This window comes from Caretta caretta, chromosome 2, assembly GCF_965140235.1.
Source record: "Caretta caretta isolate rCarCar2 chromosome 2, rCarCar1.hap1, whole genome shotgun sequence".
NCBI classification, from domain to species: domain Eukaryota; kingdom Metazoa; phylum Chordata; order Testudines; family Cheloniidae; genus Caretta; species Caretta caretta.
Window position 1 is genome coordinate 251,905,746 of NC_134207.1, and position 27,530 is coordinate 251,933,275.

At 46.9% G+C, this 27,530-nt stretch overlaps 1 protein-coding gene across 1 annotated transcript; it reads left to right on the plus strand.

The window, feature by feature from the left end:
- Positions 1 to 11,978: 11,978 nt before the first annotated feature.
- SHH (sonic hedgehog signaling molecule) lies at positions 11,979 to 27,144 on the plus strand. The gene is made up of 3 exons (XM_048837602.2): positions 11,979 to 12,813; positions 17,777 to 18,038; positions 25,298 to 27,144. Exons 1-3 carry the CDS (start codon positions 12,505 to 12,507, stop codon positions 26,020 to 26,022), a joined length of 1,296 nt encoding a protein of 431 aa, XP_048693559.1. The 5' UTR covers positions 11,979 to 12,504; the 3' UTR covers positions 26,023 to 27,144.
- Positions 27,145 to 27,530: the final 386 nt, after the last annotated feature.

Here is a 27,530-nt window from a genome sequence, read left to right on the forward strand (position 1 = left end):
TATTCAGACAAACTCCTGTCAGGGATGGTCTAGAAGATAATACTTAGTCCTGCCTCAGTGCCGGGGACTGCACTAGATGACCTCTCAAGGTCCCTTCCAGTCCTACCTTTCTGTGATTCAGTGTCTGATCCTCCAGGGTGGTTCCTTTCTGTGGGCTAGATTGCAACACCCTGAGTCACATTTGGTAGTGTCTTACTCTGTGAATAGTCCCATTGTCCTCAAAAGGATTTCTCAGCAGAAAGAGTCTGCTCAGTGTGAATAAGGGTGTAAGCACACTGCGACAGGGACTGACTCTTATTCTTTGTTAGTACAATGCCAGCCGCAACAGGATCCCATTCTCACTTGGCACTACCATAATAATAATAATATAATAAATATGACCATATATGAAGACAAACCAGCTTTTGAAACAACCTTGGCTTGGCCCTTCCTCACTGCCATTATAATGGCAAAAATACTAATTAAAACTGAATCATTCTGCATCAAATTGAATGAATTTTCACTTTATAGTTGATCTGGGGAAATGTTAGTCTGCTCTTTCCTCAGCATATTTAGATATAATGAATATATTCTAACAATCGCCTCTGTCTTCTGGTTAGTGCATTTTGAATTTATTTCAAAATTTCCTTAGGTTATATCAGAGAACATTCTCCAGCGGCTCAGAAATCACAGGGCACCCAGTGCCCTGTTGTCTTTGTGTCTTACGTTGTTTACGTGCCAGGACCATTCTCTACATCACACACTGAGCCTTACTTTGTAAGGCTGCCCTTATATTACTTCGCAACTGTTGAAATTTTCAAGCATCCATGCATATATTATCATTTATTTTGCTCTCCAAATGGAAGGTTGAGAGAGTATTTGTGTGTGGGAGGGGGTGCGTTATGAATATTTTTAAAGGATTTTTTCTTCTAAAAAAAATATTGCACATCAGCTAAATTTAAATGTTCTTTCTACATAAAAAAAACTACACAACATACAACGCTGAAATTAACTGAAAAAAATAGCCTTGGGCCCTGTATTAAGAGGTGCTCAGCACTTGTAACTCTCATTGGAGTCTACAGGAGCTACAGCTGCTCAGCATCCTCAAAAGTTGGCCTTCTGTGATAATTAATATTCCGTCATATATATATGTATGTGTGTGTGTGTGCATATCATGCCATGTAATATCAGCTAGATAGCTACAGACCACCATTACATACATTTGTCAGTACTAACAACAGATATATGAATTTAATAGGCATCAATATAAATATTGTCCAATTTTGAACATAACGATAGTGCAGTATATTGTTACCCACAAGTTACTCAGACGTTATTATGATACTGAGAGCCAAAAGGTGAGGGCATAATTGAACTATTGCCCAAAGGCAATTACTGACTAAAATTGATTCATTCTACAAACAAATTTGACCAATGGCTTAGTAGACACATTACAGCAGATTTGGGCAATTATGCCATAATTGTTAAAGAGACATAACTGCCTAATATTAGGCAGTTAATATAATTTGTTATACTCTAACATTTCTTGTTTGGGTTAGCCAAATAGATCTCATGCAGGAATAGGGAGCTGCACAGTATTTTGTGAAGTACATGAGTTTTCTCTTGCTTCCATAAAAAGCCAACAAAAATGGCTTTTTGGTTTTGGGGGTTTTTTTAGTATCTTCAATGGAAATGCTAAACTTTCAGTAATTTGAGGAGGGCTGCTCTAAATGTAACGGGCTCATTAGGGGCCTGAGCCAAAGCCCATTGAAAACAATGGAAAGTCTCCTACTTATTTCAATGGGCTTTGGATCAGGGCCTATCCCATTAAGATGAAGGTCATCCTTCCTTGTATGAAGCCTGATGGGTTTTCTGTGGGGAACTCTGTGGGAATTGGGAGGGAACGAAGTTAGCTCCTATCAACCCATAGTCAGATTGCAGGGATTTGGGGCCACTGACATGGACATGGACTCATGCCCACTTTTAATAATTCAGCACCTGAACAGAGACCACTTCCATGGTGGCACATAGCATGAGGGGGCCTTTTGTTGCCATCCTTCTTGTGAGCCCCCAGTTCCTCCACACCCAGAGGAATTCACCTTAAGAGAGGAAACTGCTTTTTAAAGCCGTCTGGGCTGAAGATGGTCAGGCCTGCTACTAAAAGCCCATGTAGGAGCTGCACTAAACATTTTACTTAAATTTATTTATTTATTACATCGTCACCTAACAAATGACAGTTGTTTTTGGATGTAAACATTGCCACAATTATACACCACCTTGAGACTAGGCTACTGTAATGTGCATTACATGGGGCTGCATTTAAGACTACCTGGAAACTGAAACAGAATGTAGCTGCCCACTTTTGCTCCCAGTGGTGTCTCACTGGGAGCAAAAAAGTCCAAAGGTCCATTTCCTACACTGGCTATCATTAGCTTCCGAATGGAGTCTGAGGTATTGGTTTTAACCTGTAAAGCTATATATGGCTTGGGATCAGGACACTAGAGAGATTCTCTGTTCCCATGTGACACTGCGGCACTTATGATCACTGGGAGAGCCCATTGTGGAGATATCTGGGACAATTCCTCAGCTGATGTAAATGGGTGTAACTCCATTGACAATGCCTGCTGAGGAATGGGCCCGCCTCAATTTAAAGAGGAAGGGCTGAACACAGCATTCTACATGAATGCCCCTAAGCTTTGGAATTTGCCTCCCCATTTGGTCTGCAAGAATGTAGTTTTTGTTAAACCTCCCAAAACCCTTCAAAGCCACCCCCTTTTTTTCCTTAGGCATTTTTGGTGGGCTAGGATATAGCTGAGAGATTGAAGGTCAAGAGGGGAATGTGTGAGGCATCGGGGTGCTGTTATTTTGGGTGGGCAATGGATGATGCAGACAGATAGTTTAGTACATGATCCTTGTGTTATTTTATAGTGATGCTGCAGTATTAATGATTGTAAAGTGCCCAGAGTGATTCAGATGGGCACTTACTGTTGTTATTAGAAATCAAAATAAATAAATAGAAGTGATCAAGTTTGATGCATCTAAGAATTGCTTCAGAATCTACTGCTGTGATACATGTATGTCAAGCAATATTAGGCACTTTTTTATCAAGGTCACAGATCAATAGGACAGTTAAATCATTTTCAGGCACATACAATATATTAGGGACAATTTTAACAAGCACATTGGCACACTCTGACTGGATTAAACAAAGTATCTGGAAAAGCTAGATGTAAATATGCCAGAAGAGAAAGAAAACATGTATACTATGTTCAAAAATAGTCTGCAAGTGTAAGGAAACAAGAAAAACTGAGACAATCATGTGCATACCTCTCCTGCTGCCATGGACCAATGAATACAGTGGTTACCATGGCTGGATCTGGCTATGAGGTGGACTTTAGAGGGAAAGCTTTGTTTCTGGTCATTACCCAAACAGAGAGTCTTGATCCAGTCTGTTGGTTTGTGTACTTTGGGCAAGCCAATTTCACATTGCAAGAGCCAAGGAGATCACTTCAGTTAGAATTTATCTCATGCCTTCACGGTTTCTCTTAGCATTCTCCTGCCTGGCTGTCATATCATACAAACATGGAGATGAATTTCATTTGAAATTCCAAAATATGACTCTGCATTATTTTTCCTGAAAAAGTGCAGTGAGGAACAGTAAAAGTCACAGTGATAACGTTACTTTCATTGCCAATGGCTATTTATGGATCCTCTTTTTTTTCAAAGAGAAAAATAGTAACTTAAAATGTAGATCCTACTAGTAAACTAGCTCTGTCACTGATCTGGGAAGTGTTACTATTTAACACGTGGGCGACAGTTTTTTCAAAGCTGAGCTGTTAAACACGTACATTGGACTTGATCCTAGCTCTTGATGAAGTCAATTAGAGGAAGAGGCCTTCCCACAAATTCTGGAGTGCCTTCTGCAAAAGGGGGCCCCAAGATTTTCAAGTAAGAATTTTCTTATTCTAATATTTGGGGTCGGGAGGGGAGATCTATTGCAACATCTATATCTAGCCACAATCTAGTACTAATGATAGAATTTCTTTTAAAGGTCACATCATAATAATGTTTAGAAAATACAAACATTAATGTTAAGTGACTTACCCCCAGAGCAGGTGAGCATCAGAATCAGGACTAGGGCTCAGGAGTCCTGTGCTTGACCAGCTGGAATACACTGTCTCTTCAGCCTTCTGAATCATTCATAAGAACAGAAGAATGGCCATACTGGGTCAGACCAATGGTCCATCTAGCCCAGTGTGCTGTCTTCTGACAGTGGGCAATGCCAGGTGCATCAGAGGGAATGAATAGAACAGGCAATCATTGAGTGATCCATCCCCGTCACCTATTCCCAGATTCTGGCAATCAGAGGCTAAGGCCATCCAAAGCATGTGATTGCATCCTTGACCATCCTGGCTAATAGCCATTGATGGACCTATCCGCCATGAACTTAGCTAATTCTTTTTTTTTGAACCACGTTATAGTTTTGGCCTTCAAAACATCCTCTGGCAACAAGTTACACAAGTTGACTCCAACAATTAGAAGCTTAAAGAATATGTTCCACCAGGCTATTTTACCTCACTGTATTGATATATTCATACAAATAATTTTTTTTGCAAATATATATAGAGAGAAAATGCTTTGTTACAAAGTTATGTCTGTGGCCCCAAAACTCTTCCATCTGGCTTTTAGCTGAAGACCTGATCTCAAATCTACTCTCAAGCTTCCACTTATGGGGATGGCAGGAGACTATGTAAACTGTGGAGGTGATGCTTTGAGACTTGAGATGCTTTAAGAGAGTTCTGATCTTTTTAATATCTAGCACCCCTAGTGGCTGTTTCATGGAGTTCCACTTGTTTCATCTGCAAAGATAGCTTCTTGCTTTTCCCCCTTGCATTCCCAGAGGAAAGTAGCTGAAAAGAGGTGTGGATGCAGATCACAGGGCAGGGAAAACATGAGGATAAAAGTAATCTCTACTTGAGAAATCTAAAATGGGAATAATTCTGAGCGGGGGGCGGGGAGAGGAATATAGAGGTGGGGATGTCATAGAGAAGGGGAAAAACTAGAACAATAAATCTGACAATTTCTCCATAATTAGAAGTATAATTAGACCCATGCATTGTATTTTGTTTTGTATTTGCCTGTTTGCTCTGATTTTTGAGGTACTATGGGTATCGAGAATCCTGTGGAAAACTCTGTTTTAAAGTACATCTAGCAACAACAAAAAATATATAACCTGTGTGTAATGGTGATGGAAGACACTATGGGCCACATTTGAACCAGTGAAAAGCAAGAGGTATCACCACTGTTACCCACACAGGTGCACATGAAAACTACAAAAGCCACATTAATAGGTGCCCATATCCTGGAAGTCCATGGTCCCACCCACCCCAACATGCAGATTATTTCTTCCTGAAGCATGAATAATATGTGGGAAGGGTGTGTCTATGGACCTTTGCCAGGACAAGTGGCATACAGCCATAAACATGTCGTCCATACTGCAGAGTATCCTGCCATGGCAGTGCAAAGCCAGGCAGTGTCCATGGAGTGGCTCTTCCCTAGGTGTTGCTGCAGAGCAGAACTGCGGTGGACAAATTCTGACTCTAGTTTGCCTTGCTGAATACAGGTTTTCTGACAAGGTCTGTGCCCATTACTTTCTCAAATTTGGCCCTATAATTGTGACATAAATGATATTATCTGCTATTTGTTCAAAATTCTAAATTGACCATGAAGATGTCATTTCCAATATCATCAAGAGAGGTGAAGTTTGCTACCATTGGTTAAACATTTTCTTCTGCAAGAGAAAATAGTTTAACATTTTAATGAGTGTGGTGGGGGGGGGGGTCAACGTCCAAGGTTTAAGACAATGGGCCTGCCTGATTCTCCTTTTACTTATCCCAGTTTTAGAGCAGTATAACTCCCTTGACTTCGCTGGAGTTACTCATGATTTACTTCTCTGTAAATGAAGACTCAGGCCCAATATTTCTTGATAAATATCACACATGCAAAGAGGTTACAAGACATGAAGTTTTAACACTCTGCAAAGTGATAAACTGATTTCAAAAGTCATGTATTAGAGGTGAGTATAAAGGGTGACTGTTAGAAGAGTAATTAACATCCAGTTATCTACACAAACATTGCATCTGCTGATTTGTGAAGGAAACTTGAGTATTTGCGGCTGCATTCATAATTACGTAAAAGCAATGAACCTCGCAACGTTTAAAATAAGCCACTAATAAACTTGCTGTGATGTTGAAATGCCTCAATGCTCTTACATAATGCAAAATAATAGACTACCAGTCTTTTAAAAAAAAAATAATAGTCAAGATCTCAAGTAGTTTATATTCCTGAACTGCAAAGTGGAATAATGAAGTCAATTTATAGATATTTATGATACATATATAAACATACAAACCCAATGTGTGTGTTTATAGAGGGGTATGTGGTTCATATATTTACATGTGCACAACATATATATACACACATTGGCATGCTGTGCCTGATCCAAAGTCACTGGAGTTAATGCAGAGCCTGATTTACAGCAATACAATGGTACTCGCCGCTGCCAATGCTTTCAACGACAGTATGGTTGCCCAACACCACTGAATGTCAGGGCACTCTAAAAGGTGATTCTCTGTGTGTCTGTCATGGCACTATTCATCTGCAATTAAAAAAAAAGAGGAGGACTTGTGGCACCTTAGAGACTCACAAATTTATCTGAGGATAAGCTTTCGTGAGCTACAGCTCACCTCATCGGATGCAATGAGCAACAAGAGCTTATGCTCTAATAAATTTGTTAGTCCCTAAGGTGCCACAAGTCCACCTTTTCTTTTTGCGGATACAGACTAATAACACGGCTGCTACTCTGAAACCTGTCATCTACAATAGCTGCCACTGAGAGACAATGACACTACAACCAGAGCCTCTGCAAAGGGCAATGGAAGATGCTGGGCCTGCTGCAACCCTTGAACTCAGCAGCCATAGTTTTAAGAGAGGATGAAGCTGGTGCAGAGGCTGAGAGTGACAGCTGAAGTTGCTGCAACAGGGGAGAAATCTTGACCCCACTGAAGTCCATGGGAGAATTGCCATGGACTTCAGTGGGGCCTGAATGTCACTAGGAGTGGAAAGTACAGGAGCTGGGACTTCTCCAGGGGAGATGAGGGCAGACGGTTCTGGAGCCCACACCTGATAACAGAGCAGCTCCAGTGGGCTTGGCAGGGAGAGGAACTAGCCACTTCCCTGGAGCAGGAGATGCTCCATGGAAATGAAAGCGGCTGACACACTGGAGCAGCGAGCTAGGCCTGGAGCAGGCCCTGCAGCAGTGAGAGTGGGAGGCGCTGGGCTAGAGCCCTTGTCACAGCACGCTTAAGCTACAGCGTGCAGAGGAGGTGAGAGGCCCCCAAAATGGAGCTGGCCCAGTCAGTAGGTTGGAGCGAGCTGCAGGTGTAGGGAGAAATGCCCGAGAGAGCAGCAGGCCTCCCTGGAACTACGATTAGAGGAAAGAGCCGGAGCCCCTGGCTACAGAGAGGGCAGGGTGAGGGGGGCTGGAGGCAGAGCCCTTACAGGAGAGGTGAGAGGCGCTGGACCCTGCAGCGCAGGCGGGAGGCCTTAGCCCCACCCCCAAGCCGGTGCAGCGGAAGTGGGATGCGCTGGGTGCGCTGGAGCCGGCCCCAGAGGGTTGCCCGCCGGGCGCGAAGCAGCGGCGGCAGAGCCCTGCAGTGAGGGGGGGGAGCCACTGGAATCTGGCTGCAGTGCGCGGGGGGGGGGGCGGGCTCATCCCGCAGGCGCGCTGACAAGCTCTGGGGAAGGGGGCGCTGGAAGCACTGCAAGGGTAGGGGAGCGGGGAGAGGAGCCGGACCCTGCTCCCTGCCGCAGCCCGAGCCCCGCGGAGGCGCTGCTGGGGTGGGAGCCTCCGGGAGAAGCGCTGCAACCGGGTGCTTGGCAGAGGGGGTCCGGCCGTGCCCCTCGGGGCGGCGGGGTCCGGGGGGCCAGCCGGCGCTGTGAGTACCGGGCTCGGGCGGGTCCCAGGCAGCCCTGCCCTAGGTGCGGAAACAGGCCCGACTGAGACTCGGGCCCAGTGGGCGCAGCTGCGGCAGCCAGCGGCCGCCCTCCGCCGCTGCTTCCCTGGCAACTTTCAGACACCGGGAGAAAAGCACTGCGGGGGGCTAGCGCCTGCCGAGCGGCTGGGGGGCGGGATCGGGGGCGCCCTGCCGTGAGTCGGGGGGGCGGCCTCTGCCGAGCGCCGGGGAGAGATCGGGGCCCCTGCTGTGCGCCGCGGGTGGGATCGGGGTGCGCTGCTGGGCCGAAGCGGAAAGGAGCACCCCGTGCTGTGCCCGAGAGGGAATCGGGGGGCGGAAGGCAGCACCGCTGTGCCAGAAGAGACGTGAGGGGGCCGGGGGAAGAAATGCGCCGATGACAAGGATTCTCTGATTGTGCCAGGGCAGGGCTGGCATCCAGCAGTGGGCAGCAGCGGGCCCGGGAAGTGATGGGGAGAGAAAGGCACAGAGGGCAGGGAGCATCTCACGTGGGTGGGGAGGGGACAGCAGAGTTGGGGAGAGGCTTGCACTGAGCACAGAGGTTATCCAGATGTGCCAGGGCATGGCTGGCCTCCTGCCCTGGGCACAGGAAGGAGGAGAAGTTGGAGGGGGAAGGCTGAAGGAATGGGGACAGAGAGAGCCTAGGTACGCTGTATGGATAGGCAGGGGAGGGAAGCAGTGACGGGCAGCTGAGATAGAGGGACACTGCAAGGAGAGGGCCGGAGTGATGGCTAGAGAGAGAGTGATACTGGCGGAGGTAGATGGAGAGATGCTGCTAATGGAGGGAGACCCGGAGAGCTCAGCAGTAGGGTTACAGGCCTGAGGGGCGGGGTGGGGGGGGGGCGCCAGACATGCATTGATGCTCCGCATTTTAAAGACGGAGCGATGAGGCAATGAGTGTTGGAGACAAAGTGCCAGGAGAAAGAGCGGGTGGCCGGGGGGAAGAGGTGTTAGAACCCTCCTCGCAGTCTGATGCAGACAGAGCCTGGATACAGGGCAGCAGAGAGCCCTGCTTTGTTGTTTCCCTCAAAGAGTTTGGGGCTGCCTGGTGAGGGGCGAGAGTGCAGGAGCGGGCTGGTGTCTCTGGGACCTGGAGGCACTGGAATCTGAAGGCAAAGAGAAGGTGGGAGCAGGCTTGTGAATGGAAAACAGAGACACCAGGCACCTGAAGGCAGAGGGAGGGGGGGGCAGCCTTTGAAATGGATGGGACCTCAAGATGGGGCACTTTTATGTCTGTTGAGCCTCAAGGCGGAAGGAAGGAATCCTGTGTCCAGGACCGGAAGCAGAGGAAGGGAGCTGTCTTGCATCTGGGGACCTAGAGGAGGAGAGGGAGCAATCTTTTCTCGGTGGGACGGTCTCACGCAAAAGGAGGGAGCCAACTTGTGTCTGGGGACCTGCAGGCAGCGGAGGGAGCAGCCTCTGTGACCTTTTAGGCATGTGGGAGGCGAAGCCAGGAGCAGTCTGATGGCTAGGGACCTGCAGGCAGAGGGATCAGGGCTCTGCATCCTTCCCTTCTGAGGCTTGGCAGCTTTTCCAGCTCCATTTGGTTGAAGAAGGGAAGATTCTTTCACAAAAGAGCAAAAGAAAAAGCCAAAGGAGCTTCCGAATTTTGAGACAACTGGACTCAACACTGATTTTTTAAATCCAAGACTGAGCGATTAATCCTCCTAAAGAAGGCATCAGTGCCCGAATGGTGGTGGTTGGTTTTTCTTAGTGCACACAGATACACATCTATTATACACAGAATTTACAATCTCAAAAATCCAGGCACATCGGGTAAAAATGTGCTCTGGTCTCTTTATCCCCAGTATTTCTTTAGAAGTTGTGGTTAAAAAGATGTAATTTTAGTAACAGCACAAACTAGTGTTATTGATGCATGCAAAATGTATCATCAAGGCACAAAGGCTGAAGTGAAGAGTCTGCACTCCTCCTACCCCATAGAAATAACCTTCCGTTTGCATTCACGTTCATTTCTCTGCTAGGTCATCAGAAAGTACAGCTGGTAGCCATAGACTTTAGGTGAAACTGACCAGATCCACCCAGAAACCATAGCTCTGCTTTCTTTCACATCTAATTTGATAGCAGGCTGATTTTAAGCTTCCCATCGTTACAACTTTTCTTGATTTCTCCCTTTTCTCCCCCCCATGCATTTATTGCTTGCATTTAATTAATTCCTTCTTTGCGTTTCCTTTCCTGTTAATCTTTGGGTGACTGCTTTGTACATATGGCAATCTGATAATGAGGGTGTTTATCCTTATTCTATACTTCATCATTGCAATGTCCACGCATTTACTAACTGGTGTATCGATCATCTTTCATGGGGGGCGGGGGGAAAGAAATAGGCAGGGGGATAAAGGATTTGTAATATCCCCCACCGTTAGGAGTAGTACTTATAACCTGGCACTATCTAATCAACTGTTACATCAAGTCATGGTGATTGAGGTAACCACATCAAAAGAATATACTTTTTTTGTATAAATTATATATTCCCTGTATCTTGTCTTGGCACACGCACACACACAGACAGAGAGAGGGAGAAGTTAGTTTAAAAAAAAATAGTGTCAAGCAGGTATTTAGCTGTTGTACAACTTGTTTCTTAAACTAAGTTACTTCTCTCTGAGAAGTTAAAAGGTAAATCTTTCCAGATTCCAAGTTTAATCATGGAAAGGGGAAATCAATGTAGTAGTAAAAATTATAAAAAGAAAAGTACTTGGGGTTTTTTTTTTTTGGTGAAGGGAGGATCACAGGTTGAAATCGGTCTGTCAATTTTGAAAGGAGTTCATTCGGCTTTAAAAAATTGTCTAAAGGAAAATCACATACAGTTCTCTGAAACTCTGGTGTTCTGTTTGTTACAGCTTAGGACAGAAAACTTTTTTGCACTTAAAACTACTTTGTTTTTTGTAAAGTCCATTTTTACACGGTTTAAGTTGATTGAACTTAGTTATGTCGCAGACAGGAAAACTCCCCTGTGCTGCTTGTCCCAAAAAGTTTGCCTTTTTAAATAAAGTGGATTTTTTTTCCTGAATAGGGGAACTTTTGGATTACTTCAACATGTCGCTTAGGATTTTAAAGAACTCTTTTTAAAAAGTCCTTAAAGTTTCTAAATTCTTGGACAAATTATATTTTCTTTGGAGCAAAAGCAAATGAGCTCTTTACAGAAACAGAAGTGTTTGTTCATAGTGGAACGCTGCTTTTCTGTCTAACCTGCTTTATCAGCACCATCTCTCTGCGATTTTGCTCGTCTCTCAACACCTTTGTCTGATTAGTAGCTTTTGGAGATCGGGATAAAGACATCACTTGCCACGCTGCATAAGATAACAATTAATTTAACATTAAACTTATCCCCTTTCCATTCACTTTACTTGGATCGATCTCTGGTAATTGTGTTTGCGGATGCTTTCAATACGATGCTTTTCTAAAAACTTAATGACACCCCACAAGAAGGTATAAGGGTTTTAAATGCACTTCTTAGAGTTAGACCAAAGAAACAAAGCATATAGTCCCAACATGCTCAGGACATCAGAGTCTGGTCTTTTAAAAATATATAATCAGTTCGCTGCTTGTTTCCTTCTTAAGGTACAATATTTTGTTATTTTAAGCTGTTTTGTAATAAAGTACCATTTAACATCTATGTACACTGCAATTGCACCATGTAAAAAAGTTACACACACAAACTTTATAAAACTACCATTTTATATTTTAAAAAAATACTTTTTTTCCTCCCCTAAGTCAGCCACTTACCTGCTGAAAAAGTAAATGTGTTTGAAAAGTTGCGGTGCTTTCATGCAATGTTTCTTTTCAATGAAAAAGAAAGATACCCTTAGAGGGGTTAACTCTCAAAGGGCTAGTCATTTTGCCCCTGACAGGCTATTTTTCAAAGTTGTTTGATAGCCAACGTTTTATTTTATTTTATTTTTATTTAAACCCGCCCTCGAAAAACTTGAAATGCAGTGAGGCAGCTTGCTAATATTTTTATTTCACAGAGACATCTGTTACTCCTGCTGACAAATGTACCACTCTGCCAAGAAAGTTTAAAAAAAAACAAAACAGCATGTAATTGATGTTATCCCAAGAAAGCGCTATCTCCACCCCTTTCAGCTCCAAGCCCTTCAGGTAAAAGAAAAAAAATATCTTTCAAGAATTTGTTGCCTTTTTGAGGGTTAATACATCAGAAGACAAGCTTGTCTCGCCTTGGCCAATCAGAACTCGGCTCTGGCAGCTATAATATAGAACTAAAGGCAGACTCCTCTCACAAGCGTCTCTAGCCTTGCTACCATTAAAATCAGACCCTTTTTGTCTCTCGATTGCTGTCTCACGACCAAACTCCGATGTGTTCCGTTATCAGCGACCTAAAGCCTGCCATTCCAACACCTGCCTTGCTAGGGATCGGTGGATAGTATACGATTCAGAACGCAGACAAGGACGTAGGAAGAGAGAGATCTAGAGAGACAGCCAGGGATAGACACAGAGAGCTTTGAAGTAATTGGATTCAATGGACGAAATGCTGCTGTTGACAAGAATTCTGTTGGTGGGCTTCCTCTGCGTTCTCTTGGTCTCCTCTGGGCTGACGTGTGGACCAGGCAGGGGTATTGGAAAAAGGAGACACCCCAAAAAACTGACCCCTTTAGCCTATAAGCAGTTTATTCCCAATGTGGCAGAGAAGACCCTAGGGGCCAGTGGAAGATATGAAGGGAAGATCTCAAGAAACTCGGAGAGATTTAAAGAACTAACCCCAAATTACAACCCTGACATTATTTTTAAGGATGAAGAGAACACTGGAGCTGACAGACTGATGACTCAGGTAGAGCTACATAGATACATATATTTTTATTTGTTAGCATATCTGAGCAATCATAAATTAAAACATCTGTCTTAGCATTTTTAAAGACACCCCTCACCCCAAAAACCCCTCATCGGTTAGATTAATATTTAAATATCCAGTTAAGTTTGCAGGGGCATATAGCCATAGATATATATTTTGGGGGGTTGTGTAATACTTACAAATATAACCTTGCCATGACGTTCCCTGTAACTTGGTTAGAGATTTCTGTTTGCATTTGTCCCCAAGGCTGCACTTCGATCAAACGAATTGTATACAGCTAAGAGGACCCCAAGTGTCTAGTGACCGTCAGGCCACTCTTTCATCGGTTGGTACAGCTGCCGACTTCTTTATTTTTATTTTATTGTATTACCCTTCATTATTGTTGTTTGCAAGCGGATTCTAAATTTAGTACCTATGGAGTCTTGTAAATCACAAAGGCATCTGAAGTCCAATCGACCATTACTCTCCTGTTTCTGTATTATATAGCTTGTATTGCAAAACCATCCTTTGCAATTGTGCCCATCAGAGCGTAAATATATTGATATTTCTTTAAGGATGCTCGCCACCAATGCTCTGGTACTTCCAAATGGGAGGGACTTGCAACTTATCAGCATTGCATCACTTCTGTTTTAAAAATCAGATGGCACAAGGTTTACAGCTGGATAAATATTGAATCGGGAGTGGAATCAGAATGCGGAACCATCGTATGCAAAAAATAAACCCTCCCAAACAGCCACATTATTACAATAATTGTTGCTATTGCTCACTGAGAGATAGGTGAACGCAATTAGTGGAGTTTTTGAAACTACGTGGAATCTAGATGCCATCTAGGCACTGGAAATGGGTTTCATCCAAATATAGGTCAACAGCCTTTCCCCCCCTTCCCACTATTATGTATTTTAAGTCCCACCTTCAGTGCTATAACTCGGCTGCAAGAATTACGTTGGGGATGGGAAGAATTTCCTAAACTCTCCCCTTTGCCTCGGCTTGATTTTCCGCACATTTACTAGATTTATTTGGACGAGGGACGTGTCTCGTCCAATCTCCTCCCGACCACCTTAAATCTTACTGTACCTATGAGTGTTGGCGCGCGCGCCTCTGCCAGATAGAAGCGCGAGCCTCAATTAAATATGCACAGGCCACGGTGCAGAGCATGTTGTGTAGAGAGTTCCCAGTCCAATTCGATAGCTTTAATCTCGCCTCCTAATGCAAAAGAAAGGCAAGTGGGAGAGGGTCGGCTGATGACTATTGTGGCATGCATTGTAAGATCCAGTCCAGTCCCTCTTATAGCCCTCGGTCATCCTCCCTTGCTGAAAAGATGCAAGACAGGGTAGCTGTGCGCCAAGTCAGACACATCTCGCATTTTCAGCTCCACTTACTCCTCTTTTATCGATCGCAACGGCTAGGATTTCAGTTTGTATCCTTTTTAATACGGCAAATGCTGCTGCTGCTGCTGCTAGGAAGCCCGAGGAAAAAAAGAAGACGTGCTTGTGTGTGTGTGTGTGTGTTACCTACACACACACCATACTCATGAAAGAGAAAATGAAGCTTAGGCGTAGAAAGGAAGCGAGAGGGAGAGCCAGACATAGATTGAAATACAGAGGGAAAGAGATGGGGACCCACAGAGGAAGGGAAAATGTGTGATGGTGGTTTTTTTTTTTTAAAGGAGGGGGTGGGCTGAAGAGAGGGAGACCCCAGTCTGTGTCGTAGCGTCTCCTTTCTCCTCTACTGCAGCCTTGGATGTGCCCTGTCTCTCTAGCTCCCTGGGAATACAGAGCCTTCTACATGGCTTGCCACTCTCGCTGCAATAGCTGGCAGCATTTGAACTTCTGACCTTCTGTCAACTTCCCTCAGACGAACGAAACGAAAACAAATACTTTTTCCTTCAGTGGCTATTCTCGTTCCTTACACACACACACACAAAAAAAGGGGGGGGGGGGTAGATAACACCGCTCTGTCTCATAGCACAGCTTAGGTACCACACCAAAATAAGAGATCAACGTCTGACTGCAGCTTCATTACTGCACCCCCTTTGGGGAGCAAGAGAAGGGAGAAAGGACATCGGTGATTGCATAATGATATTGGGGGAGGGGAGAGGAAGGGACAGGAGTGATCTCATAACCCTGGCTGGAGCTGGGGAGAGGTAATGGGGTGATTGAACAGTAGTGGTTCTATAGCAATGTTCGAGGGTAGGTTGGAGGGGGAACTGCTCGGTGGTCTTCCAATAACAATATTGTAGGGAGGTGGTGGGAAGCTGCCGCCGACATCAGAATTTCCTCATATTGCAATCCTACAACGAGCTGGGCCAATCTCTTTCTTTTCTCTCTCAATCAGCAACCTCTTGTTCTGTTAAATTCAAGCCTTTAAATGCCTGCTTCACAAGCCCTTCAACCATGGAAAGCTCTTCCCTGAATGGAATTGTTAAACTTTCAGAATCGTTGCTGAATGCATTAGCTGCTAGTTAATATTAACTTAAGAAGGGAAAAAACGCAAACAGAGCTAGGTAAGTCAGGTTCTTAACTTTGCAGGTGACAACAGCAGTTTGCTGAATGCCCCCCTCCCCGCCCCATACACACACGCACACACACAGAGCAACCATTGGCTGGATCTGTGAAAGAGATAAGGGGGCCAGGTCAATATGATAAAGCTGGAATTTGGATGAAATAAAATAGAAATCTAGTGCCATACAGGAACACCACCGGTGCACGATGTGAGGGATTTGGAGATCAACTTGGCATTTAGGAAGCCCACCAGGTTGTTTACACTGACAGGTACCTGTTAAGTGTTTCCTTCAAGCAATTCATTTGTGAAGAGATTAGGGGCTGGCAGGAGAGGGGTTGTTGAACAACTTTGCCTCCACACAAAGCGTTAGTCGAGGCAGCCCTGCTGAGTTTCACGGTGGCTGAACAGAATTGGGCTTGATTTGTGGCACACGACCCAATGAATTAATAAATAGTCTGGTCTTCACGGCTTTTGACTCTGACAGTCCAGCTCAGCCAATATAAAAGGAAGGAAAGTCCTTTCGTAGGTCGTTCCTTTCCCTTTTGTTTTGCCAGAGAGACTTTAGCTCATATTTTTAGGGGAAGGAGCTGGAATAGCAAACCTGCCCCTTCTGTTCTCCTCCCTATTTGTTTTCTTAGTTGTAAAATAACACGGCTTTAGACTGCTGTGCAGCTAAGGGCTTTCTCCTTGTCAGTGGCCTAAAACACTGAATGTTTCGCCTTTTTCCTCACAGTATATCTGTGAGAGAGAAATTAACAAGCTAAACTTCCTTACGGTTTTCTGCTTTTCCTCACATCACATGTGACTCACATCCCATTAGAGACCAATCCGCTCTTTCCATAAAAATGTTATATCACATGGAACAATCGGCCAGGGAGTCCAAAGTGGACTCGCCCCGGCGTTTTACATTGAACTGCCACGGAAGTATTGCTACGGTATTGCTTTATGGCTGTAACATACGCGCTGGAACTTTCTTGTTGAGCAATCCGGTCACGTACCTAAAAGTAGTGTAGCGGCAATCGTGCAAGCGATTGCCCCCCCCCCCTTTTCTGGGAGCTGTGAAAAGAACCTTTGTGGTGTGTTACTTTACATATTGATAACGTGTTGGGGTGAGTCCTCGTGGAGGAAGCCAAACATCCCTACCCACTTGATGCATTTGCCTTTAGCTTTGCTCAACTGCTGGCAACATGCTGTTGTCTCACATTTGCCACTGTGCCTGAAATGTATATTGCTTTTCCAATCCTCGAGGGGTGTGGATGGCAGATTACCTTTTTCTCGAGCTGATCGGTTCATGCAGGGCAGTATTCTATTTAGACTCTGGGATGTGACACGAATCTACCCAAACTCTTCTTACTTTATTTAGAATGATCTCCCCTAGCCTTGCTCAGGCCTCCCTCTCTGCCCCTTCTTCCCACGCCCACGTTTGTCCATAACCTCTTACAATTTCTCGCAGAACTGCCAGGTCCTGCAGGGTAAATTTGGTAAAACCAAGAAAACATAAAGGAAAGGAGCTGGTTAAAGAAAACAGAAAGCTGATCATGTGGTAGTGGTCTGCAGAGTTAAAAGAATGTGGCACTCCATATGAAGAATGCTTGTTGTCACTCCCGGTTTCATATTCTACGCTAGCTCACCTCTGGGTTTGTTGGTTTTTAACATTGCTATCAGCTTGATCCCTCTCTGCTTTTCATTCTTTCCCCTAAGAGATATCGTGTGGGTTTGCTCTTATATATACACGTATGTGTATTTCAAGCAGGATGAATGTTTCTAGCCCAGGCTGGTCTAAGTGAGTGATCTGCGAAGGATAAACTCCTTCTAGCACAGAAAGGCTGTTAACGCGAATTGAGAACCTTTTCATCACCGACTTAAGTTGAAAAGACCCGGAGAGACATTCCAGGGGAAACTATTTGACTCCCAGATGTATGGCAAGTGTTTGTCTTTTGGAAAACTTTACTCTGCTCCCAGCAAATGTGAAAATGCACGTATTAGCTGGAAGACGGAGGAGAGATCATATCAGGCTAAAGGTTTCCTTCTGACACTCAAACAGGTTGCAGGCTGTAAGAAAGTGGGCGATCGGGGTTACATTTCGACCCCACTCACTCCGTACTCTCCGAGCTTCAACCTTCTCCTCACCCAGCCTCACTTGACTTCCTACTGCAGACTAACAGGCTTTCCCATTAGGTATCTGAGAAGCTTTTCAATTCCCCTAGGCTGCCCCCTTGAACGGATATATAGGGCGAAGTCACCAGGAGCTTTGATATTGTCGTCAATGGTAGTGGGCCTAGGATCACAGTTTACGGACTGAGCATTGCTCAGGCCTTGTCCATAGTCTTTAACTCTTGAAATGCCAGGTGTGTGTTATTTTTAGGGTTGGGGGGTGTCAATGGCTGTGTCAATGCCGCAGGGCCTGTGCAATGCCCCTTGTGTGCCCCTGTCCCTGCAGAGATGCAAAGACAAGCTGAACGCCCTGGCGATCTCGGTGATGAACCAGTGGCCCGGAGTGAAGCTGAGGGTGACCGAGGGATGGGATGAAGATGGGCACCACTCCGAGGAGTCGCTGCACTACGAGGGCCGGGCCGTGGACATCACTACGTCGGACAGGGACCGCAGCAAGTACGGCATGCTGGCTCGGCTGGCGGTAGAGGCTGGCTTCGACTGGGTCTACTACGAGTCCAAGGCCCACATCCACTGCTCCGTCAAAGCGGGTAAGGAGGACAGCTGAGCCCCCTGGCCTGCCCCGGGGCATCTAGCCAAAGCACCCCCTTAAGGGCCGTGGGACCCAGGCCTGACAGGTTGGACCCATAGGGGAGAATAAAAGTATCCCAGCAAGGCCGGACCCCACAGGGCGTGTGAACCCCCGCTAAGGCAGCCCCCGAAGGGACTTACAGCATCACTGGGGGGAGAGGGGCACTCCCCTGGGTCTGCTGCTGTTTGTGCCAAGAGCAGGTTGCATCAGAACCGGGCACCCGACCTGGGGGAGGATGCGGGTATCCGGCCATTGCTTTGCATCGCGGCTGGGCTGCAGTGGGAGCGGGGGCGGGGGGCGCTTCTGCGGCAGGCTCTCGCTCTTCTCTTGCCATTGAACGGATTTCGATCCATACCTAAGTATAAAACTCGGTCACACTGATGAGCCAGCCTCGTCCTGTGCTTCTCTGCCTACGTAGGAGGGGGCTATGCGGAGGACAGTGCAGATTTAGAGCGGAGCTTACAAAGGCAGGGGAAAGCCCCCATTCTGATCACAATCTGGGCAGAGAACGGATACGGATATTAACACGGTTCTCTAGCTTTCTCACTCCGCCTGCGGGTGGGACGAATGCAAGCCACGCACCTTACGGGCCAGGTCCCTCGCTAGCCCTATGTTAATCATAAGGATGCAAAAACTTGCAGCCAACTCATCCACTCTGTTATTGATTCCCCTTACCCCGACTGAGCACACAGCTCTGCAAAATAAGTGCCCCCCCCGGCATTTATTTTTTTCCCTAAATCCACACCGTATATTACAAATACCGTGACCATTTAAGAACATCTAGCTGGCTGCACGCCCCGAAGTCTAGTAGGATTACTAGTGCCAACCCGCTGGCGTGCGCAGGGAAAAGAAAATTCATGCCATTCATGGCTTAATCTGCAGCCGCTAGGAAACTCCAGGATTTTTTCCCCTGTGCTTACAACGCCACATGCTGTTTCAGCAAAGGAATAACTTGTAACAATAAATCGCGAAATTCGAAACTTCATTTCTGCGCATAAATTGACGCGTTTAGCAAAACTGTTAACAGTGCATCGCCGACGAGCTGGGTTTTTCACCTCTCAGTGTTTGTTGCATAGCATCTAAACTGTATTTTAATAGCCTCTTTTAGCCAAGAAACACTTTTAAAGTGTCAAGAAATACTTAGTTGTGAAAGAAAATAATTACTCTCTCTAAATATATCTGTTTGCTTAGAAATAAGGTAACGAGGGGCCTGATCCTGCTCCCATTCACAGCAATGGCAAGACTTCCATTGACTCCCCTGGGAGCAGATCAGACCCCTTCACCAGCTTTACATTCTGGGGCTGATGAAAAGTAACACTTCTCCTGGCCAATGCAGGCTTTACATTGAGTCCGTGATATTGCTTCGGTTAATCTTCTGGTCTTATTTAGCCAAAGAAATCTCTAAATGGCCTTTTCTAGAGTAAAGATATGCTCAGCTCGAGGTGTCTGTTTGTGATGCACAGTAACCTTATTCCAAATGAACATAATCCAACTCCATGTATATTTCATAGGAGACGAATAATTCCAAGAGAACAAATCTACTCATTAAAATTCCACACACACTTGGAGGTTTGGGGTAATATTTAGTGCATGTCAGGCAGGGTCGTGTGACTGTACAACACGGGCTTCAAGAGAGCAGGCTTGAATTCCGCCAGCTAAGTCTGATTTCAAATTGTCAAAACCTCATTTCATGACAGAGAATCTTATGAGAAGATTAAACCCTATAATTCCAGGCAGGAAGATTCTTTATCTAGATCTCTATTTGCAAAAAGTATGATCCCGGAGATTGGAATGCAAAGAAGAGTTCCCCCAAGGTCTGAATTATTGTCATCAGGACAGAGAAGAGAGGCTGGGGTGGTAAAAGGGACATTGATAATGAGCTACTGCAAGTATTTAGAGCAAGCTCCTACATTTAAAATTCAAATACACATCTTGAGTGTCTTGGAAAAGTGGCTCTGCTGTGCAAATAGTGCTTGGAAGGTCCTGGTTTTTTGGAGAGTATGTGTGTGAATTGGCACATAGGGTTTCTGCACCTGAACAAATAGGGGTAGGGGGGTGGGAGGGAAGAAGCTGGGAAAAAAATGGAAGTGTCCTCTCTTCCAAGAGTGTCTGCATTTATTACATGAATCAGAATGACAATGCTGATCCTTTATTGGATTTTAATTAGAGAACCCAAACAGCACTGCTCAAAGCAGCAGATTTTCACACCTCTGCCAATTCACTGGCATGTTTGTAGAGTTGCTACACTGCTAGATCTATTCATCAAGCCCCTGAATATGCAAACAAAGCTCAGGCAAGAGCTTTACTTGGGGCTTGTACTAAGGTGTAGTTTGCTAGGAAAGGACTCTACATAAAGCACATAGCTCGTTTGTTGCCATGTTCTCAGTGAAGAGGCCTTGGAGATCTTGCTGTTTCATTTCTGAAGCACAAGTGATAAAGTCGTTAGCAAATCAATAACATTCTAATTTTCGCCCTTCCTGTCCTTCCTGAGAAAGTCATTAGGAGACTCCCCAAGTGTTTATTTAAATCAAAATAGCTTATGCACCAGCTACAGAGGCACAAAAATAAAATCTGTATCTGTGGTCTTACTACTTTTAGGAGGAAAATTACTTGGACTAGAAATTGGCACACTCAGTAACTGGGAGAAAACTGCAGTGAAGTCAAGGAACCGAGGAAATATTATTTCCATTCCACCCTAAGGAATGGAAATAATTTTATCAAATGCCCTTGCTACAGTGGAATACTGTGAGTGCACAAAATACAAAAAAAAATGTAACTAGAGTGTTTACGAACACCCAGGAATCACTAGGTGAAGTTCCAGACCCTGTGCTATGGAAGAGGGCAGAATAGACAGTCATACCAGTCTCTTCTGGCCTGAAAATCTTTTAAATTTCTACATATTACAGCAATATTTTCAAGGACAGAGACTTCAACTCCATAAATTTGGGTTGATCTTGTTTTTAAAATGGCTAGGATTTCTCTGAAGGACTAATAATGAGGCAGTGGTGACAAGAATAACCAAGGGCCCTAAAATTTAGGATCAGATTAATCCCCCCGAAGTAACCCCAATGACTAGCCTGGCCTTGTGCATAAAGTAGAGGATGTTTTAAGGTTAGGCAGGGGGAGCATACACTCCTGACCTGGGCTGAGCAGAGACTTTTGATCTAGCGAGGGAGGCAAATACTCCCGCTTTGGGAGAATGGGTGAAGTGTTGGGTGGTGACTCTTGCATGGTGGGGGGAGAGGGCGGGGGGGGAGAAGAGACTCTTACCTGAGAAGGGAAGGAGCTGCAGAGAATCCTCACCTGACGTGTGGACACAGCGACTGCTGTAGGGGAGTGCTCCCAGGCTCCTAAGGCAATAAGAGGCAGGAAGATCTAGTGGATAGGGCAGTGGACTAAGGGCTTGTCTACACCTAAACTGCAACAAGAAAAGGAGGGCTTGTGGCACCTTAGAGAGTAACCAATTTATTTGAGCATAAGCTTTCGTGAGCTACACCTCACTTCATCGGATGCATGTAGCTCACGAAAGCTTATGCTCAAATAAATGGGTTAGTCTCTAAGGTGCCACAAGTACTCCTTTTCTTATTGCGGATACAGGCCAACACAGCTGCCACTCTGAACCCTGGTAAAATGCAAGGGTGGCACTGCTGTGGCACCTCAGTGTAAATACTACCTATGCCCATGGGAGGGGGGTCTCTTATCAGGGCAGGTACTACACCTCCTTAAGAGGCGGTAGCTATGGCAACAGAAGAATTCTTCCATCCCTCTAGCACTGTCTACCCCAGGCTTTAGGCTGGTAAAACTACATCACTCGGGTGGGGATTGTTTACATAGCTATGTCTAAGTAAGGTCCCAGTGTAGACCAGCCCTAAGGCTATGTCTACACTGCACTTTTTTTGGTAAAACTTGTCAGCCAGGGCTGTGAAAAAAATACCCCCTGACTAACAAGAGTTTTATTGACGAAAAGTGCCGGTGTGGACAGCGATTTGTTGGCAGAAGATGTTGGCCGACAAAGCTACTGCTTCTCTTTGTGGGTGGTTTTATTTTGCCAGCAGGAGAGCTCTCTCCTGCCAGCAAAGAGCCGTTACAGGGAATACCTTACAGTGGCGCAGCCATGCCATGTAAGGTACGCAGTGTAGACATTGCCTAAGAGTCAGGAGCCTGGCGAGCTAAGTCTAGCTCTCCCATTGACTTGCGATGTGACATTAAGCCAGTCACTACACTTCTCTGTGCCTCTGACTCCCCTTCCACCCTTTGGTCTTGGCTGTTTTAGGTCTGGTCTACACGACAGACCTATATCGGTAGAACTACGTCAGTCAGGGATGTGAAAAATCCACACCCCTGCGTGACATATTTGGGCCTAACCCCCTGTGTAGACAGTGCTCTTCGTTGGAGAGCCTGACGCAGCCAGTGCCTCTCAGGGAGGTGAATTAACTGCGCCAACGGGAAAGCTGTCTCCTATCAGCGTAGTGTCTTCATTGAAGCGCTAGAGCAGCTGCACCAAAGCAGCGTTTTAACCGTAAACTTGCCCTTGCACGGTCTATGCTACAGCAGCACAGCTATGGTGAGCGTAGACCCTTCCTAAGCGATGGAAGAGTGTCTCCCATCGCTGTAGTTAATCCACCACTCCGAGAGGCAGTGGCTTGCTCCACTGAATGCTTCCGTCAACAGGCAGGTCTACACTACAGCCGGAGTCGATATAACCTACGTCACTTGGGTGTGGAAAAGCCCCCCATCCACCCAGAGCGACAAGTTTTGCGCTGCCCACACAGGTGCTATGTCGGCGGGAGACGTAGCTTCTGCTTCTCACCGAAATGGAGTAATTATGCCGCTGGGAGAGCGCTCTCCGGCCAGCATAGCGCGTCTTCACCAGCTGCGCCAATGCAGCACTGTGCTGTAGACATACCCAACCTAGCGGCGTCTATCCCAGGGGGTTAGGTCAGTTGAACTACGTCTCTCAGGGGTGTGAGTTTTTTCCCCCACAGCCCTGAGCAGAGTAGCTAGGTCACCCTAAATTGTAAAAGGGCACAATTTAACTCTGGACTTTTCTACTGGGGAAATTAACTGGAATAAACTATTCCATATGGACATAATATTGCAGAATAAAAGTGATTTTATTCCAGAACAACTTCACTTCAGAAGTTCACTAATTATTCAGCAATAAATTCTCCCCCTCCCCCCCCCAGAGTAGTGTCCACATGGGGAGCTATTCTGGAATACTGACTGCAGAATAGGTTATTTTGCAATAGCTATTCTGGTCAGTTTCCCCCCATGTAGACAAGGCAACATTCATTTTCAAAGGGATCCAGTTAAACTGGCCGAACCTCCAACTAGTGTAAACCACTTACCCTGGTTTAAGTGTTAGCCTATATTGAGTTAGCTTCAGCTTCAACTGGATGATTGCCTGTTCTGTTCATTCCTCTGAAGCAATGGGATTGACCACTGTCGGAAGACAGGATATTGGGCTACCTGGACCATTGGTCTGACCCAGTACGGCCGTTCTTAGGTTCTTTGTAACGTAAGGGCACCTACAAAGGGAGGCTGCAGCACTTTCACAAGATCAGTTTTATTACTTTAGTGAAAGCAGAGCACTCTTCTAGACAAAGCTTTAACTGTCTTGTCTAGTTAGACTGTAAACTCCTTGGGCCAGGGACCGTCTCTGGTGATGTGTGTATCTGGTGCCCAGCACAAGCAGCCCCTGGGGTTTCTAGGCACTACTGTGCTACTATTAATGGAGGATGTGGACGGGGGGGAGGTTGCGCAAACTCCTAGGAGAGGAAGCGGTTCACAGCTACTAACCTGAGCCAGAAAGGTGGCATGCAAAGGCCACTGCTATAAATGTGTGCACTGAAACTCATAACCCGAGCTATGGGATGCAGACAACTCCTACCCTGGGGATGTGGGGAGGAGGATGCTGAGCAGACCTGGCGAGGGAATTGTACGTCTTATGGGATAGGAGGTGGGGGGGATTGTGGGATGCAGAAAGTCCCTGCCCTTGGCTCTATGGGGATGGGGGGGGAATGCAGAGAGCCCCTGGCTAGATTGTGTGTTGGGGCAAGAAATGAAGCCAGCCCCTAGGCTGAAAGGGTGGGATGCAGAGCAGCTGGCCTGATGCCTGTGTATAGGATGCAGACAGTGGGGTAGGGGAAGAGGGTGCAGAGTGTCCGGGGGTAGGGGGTGCAGAAGAATGCGAGCAGGGTGCAGAGAGCCCGGGGGGGGGGGGTGCAGAGAGTCCAGGGGAGGGGAGGGGTGCAGAAAAATGCAAGCAGGGTGCAGAGAGCCTGGTTGTGTGTGTGCGCGCATGTGCAGAGAGCCTGGAGGGGGTGGTTGCAGAATGGGAGCAGGGTGCAGAGTGCCCGGAGAGGGGGTGCAGAATGGGAGCAGGGGGGTGCAGAAACCCCAGGGGTGTGTGTGTGCAGAGAGCGGGGGGGGCAGAATGGAAGCAGGGGGTGTGTGCGCAGGGAGGGAGGGGCAGAATGGGAGCAGTGGGGGGGAGGCAGAGAGCTCAGGGAGGTGCAGAGTCCAGGGGAGGGGAGGGGTGCAGAGAGCCCAGGAGCAGGGGTGCAGAATGGGAGCAGGGGGAGGGGTGCAGAGAGTCCAGGGGAGGGGAGAGGTGCAGAAGAATGCGAGCAGGGTGCAGAGAGCCCGGGAGCGGGGGGTGCAGAGAGCACGGAGAGGGGGGTGCAGAATGGAGTGGGGGGAGGGGAGCAGAGAATCCAGGGGAGGGGAGGGGTGCAGAATGGGAGTGGAAGGGTGCAGAGAGTCCAGGGGAGGGGAGAGGTGCAGAAGAATTCGAGCGGGGTGCAGAGAGCCCGTGAGCAGGGGGTGCAGAATGGGAGCGGGGGGAGGGGTGCAGAGAGTCCAGGGGAGTGGAGAGGTGCAGAGAGCCCGGAGGGGGGGTGCAGCATGGGAGCGGGGGGGGAGGGGTGCAGAGAGTCCAGGGGAGTGGAGAGGTGCAGAGAGCCCGGAGGGGGGTTGTGCAGCATGGGAGCGGGGGGGGGTGCAGAGAGCCCGGAGGGGGGGTGCAGCATGGGAGCGGGGGGGGAGGTGCAGAGAGCCCGGAGGGGAGGGGGTGCAGCATGGGAGCGGGGGGGGAGGTGCAGAGAGCCCGGAGGGGGGGTGCAGCATGGGAGCGGGGGGGGGGGTGCAGAGAGCTCGGCCCGGGGCCCCCTCCGTCCGCCCCCGGCTCTAACCCGCGCGCCTCTCTCGCCCGCACAGAGAACTCGGTGGCCGCCAAGTCGGGCGGCTGCTTCCCGGGCTCGGCCACGGTGCACCTGGAGCAGGGCGGCACCAAGCGGGTGCGGGACCTGAGCCCCGGGGACCGCGTGCTGGCGGCGGACGCGCAGGGCCGGCTGCTCTACAGCGACTTCCTGGCCTTCCTGGACCGCGACCACGGCGCCCCCAAGCTCTTCTACGTGATCGAGACGCGGCAGCCGAGGGCGCGCCTGCTGCTCACCGCCGCCCACCTGCTCTTCGTGGCGCCCCCGCACAACCACTCCCAGCCCCAGCCCCAGCCCGGGGCGGCCCGCAGCCGCGCGCTCTTCGCCAGCCGCGTGCGGCCGGGCCAGCGGGTCTACGTGCTGGGCGAGGGCGGCCGGCGGCTGCTGCCGGCCGCGGTGCACAGCGTCTCGCTGCGGGAGGAGGCCTCGGGGGCCTACGCCCCGCTCACGGCCCAGGGCACCATCCTCATCAACCGGGTGCTGGCCTCCTGCTACGCCGTCATCGAGGAGCACAGCTGGGCGCACTGGGCCTTCGCCCCCTTCCGCCTGGCCCACGCCCTGCTGGCCGTGCTCTCCCCCAGCGCCAGCCTGCCCGCCCCGCCCGAGGCGGAGCCCGCCCCGCCGGGCCTCCACTGGTACTCTCGCCTCCTCTACCGCATCGGCAGCTGGGTGCTGGACAGTGACTCCCTGCACCCGCTGGGCATGGCCGTGCAGGCCAGCTGAGAGCCACCGCCGCCAGGCCCAGGCAGCCCCGAGAGAGAAAGAGAGAGAGAGCGCGAGGGAAGAAAAACCAACTCACAGGAAAAAGAAAAGGAAAACAAATGTTTTAAAGGAGAGCACGGCTTGAGACAAAATAATAATAATAATAATAATAATAATAAAAATAATAATAAAGTAGGACAGTCCAAAGTAGACTTTAAGGAAAACAAAGACCCCGGGAAGTTTTGTTCTGTTTAGTTTATAAATATATTATATATATATATTTTTATTTGGTTGGTTATTTTGTTCTGTTCTCTTGGTTGTTTTGTTTTTTTCTCCTCTCCTGGATATTTATTGGTTTTGTATTTTAAATAGATGTTTTAAAATGGATATGAACCGGACCTTCAAGAGCCTTAAGAAGTTTCTTTGATAATTTATTATCACCTGAACTGCACTCACAGGGGAAAACATTATTTTGTGAGGCCAAGCAAAACTGCGCGGAGTCTATTTTTCTACATGTCACACGTGTCCTGACTTTCAGAAAGCAAAATTCTGTCCTTTCCCAACCCTCCATTGCAATGCTCCTTCTGTTCAGCAAGTCTAAACAAACAAAAAAGACAAACTTCATGGGGTCCATAAATTATATTTTTGTACACAGAATTGTAAATTAGATTTTTTTGAGAGATCAATACTTAACTTGAATCACATTTCGTTTTTGAAATAGTGTAAAATATGAGAATATATTATTTTAATTTAAATAGTTTCAACTGTAACATCATTTCCTGTATTTTTCATGTTTCGTAAATATTTTGCTTTGTAAAAACACCATTTGGGCCACATTCTTGGAAGTCAAGACTGTTACAAACTTTTTATTTACAAAACCGTAAGAAACTTTGTTATTTTGAACGTCAAAAAAAAAAGAAGAAGAAGAAATGTATGAGAAAATAATATTTTTTAAAAAGCGCACATGGCGGTGATTCTGTGACGATGGAGAGGGTAGTTTGTACAGAGGGGGAAAACGGATGTTTTGCATTAATAAATTGAGAAATAACTGCTGTAAATTTACTAAAATGTATTTTTGAATATTTTGTAATAGTTTTATAGAAATAAAAGTGTGCCGTGCACAGTCTGGTTAGTGTATAATAACTAAGAGTTCCTGGTGCATCCCCTTTTTTTCTTTTTTTGTTTAGGAAACGGGATACCTACAGAAATGCCCATTGTTTTCTTTAGATGCATTGCTTACACTTTGAATTCTGCTAAACTTAAGGAAGTAACCAAATACATCACATCAGCTCTTGGGAAACCTCAGATTTGATGTACTAACAGTAGAACCTCACTTATTCTCGCTAATGACTGGCAGGCACATTTTGGATTACTGCAGTCTGGACCAAATCTTGCCACCCTTTCTCAGGCAAAGCTCCACCGTTCCAGATTCTGTGTTCACTTAAGAACTCATCCAAAGACCACTGAAGGCAATGGGAATCTTTCCATTGACTTCTCAAAGGAGAACATTGGACGATTAAGGCAAACTA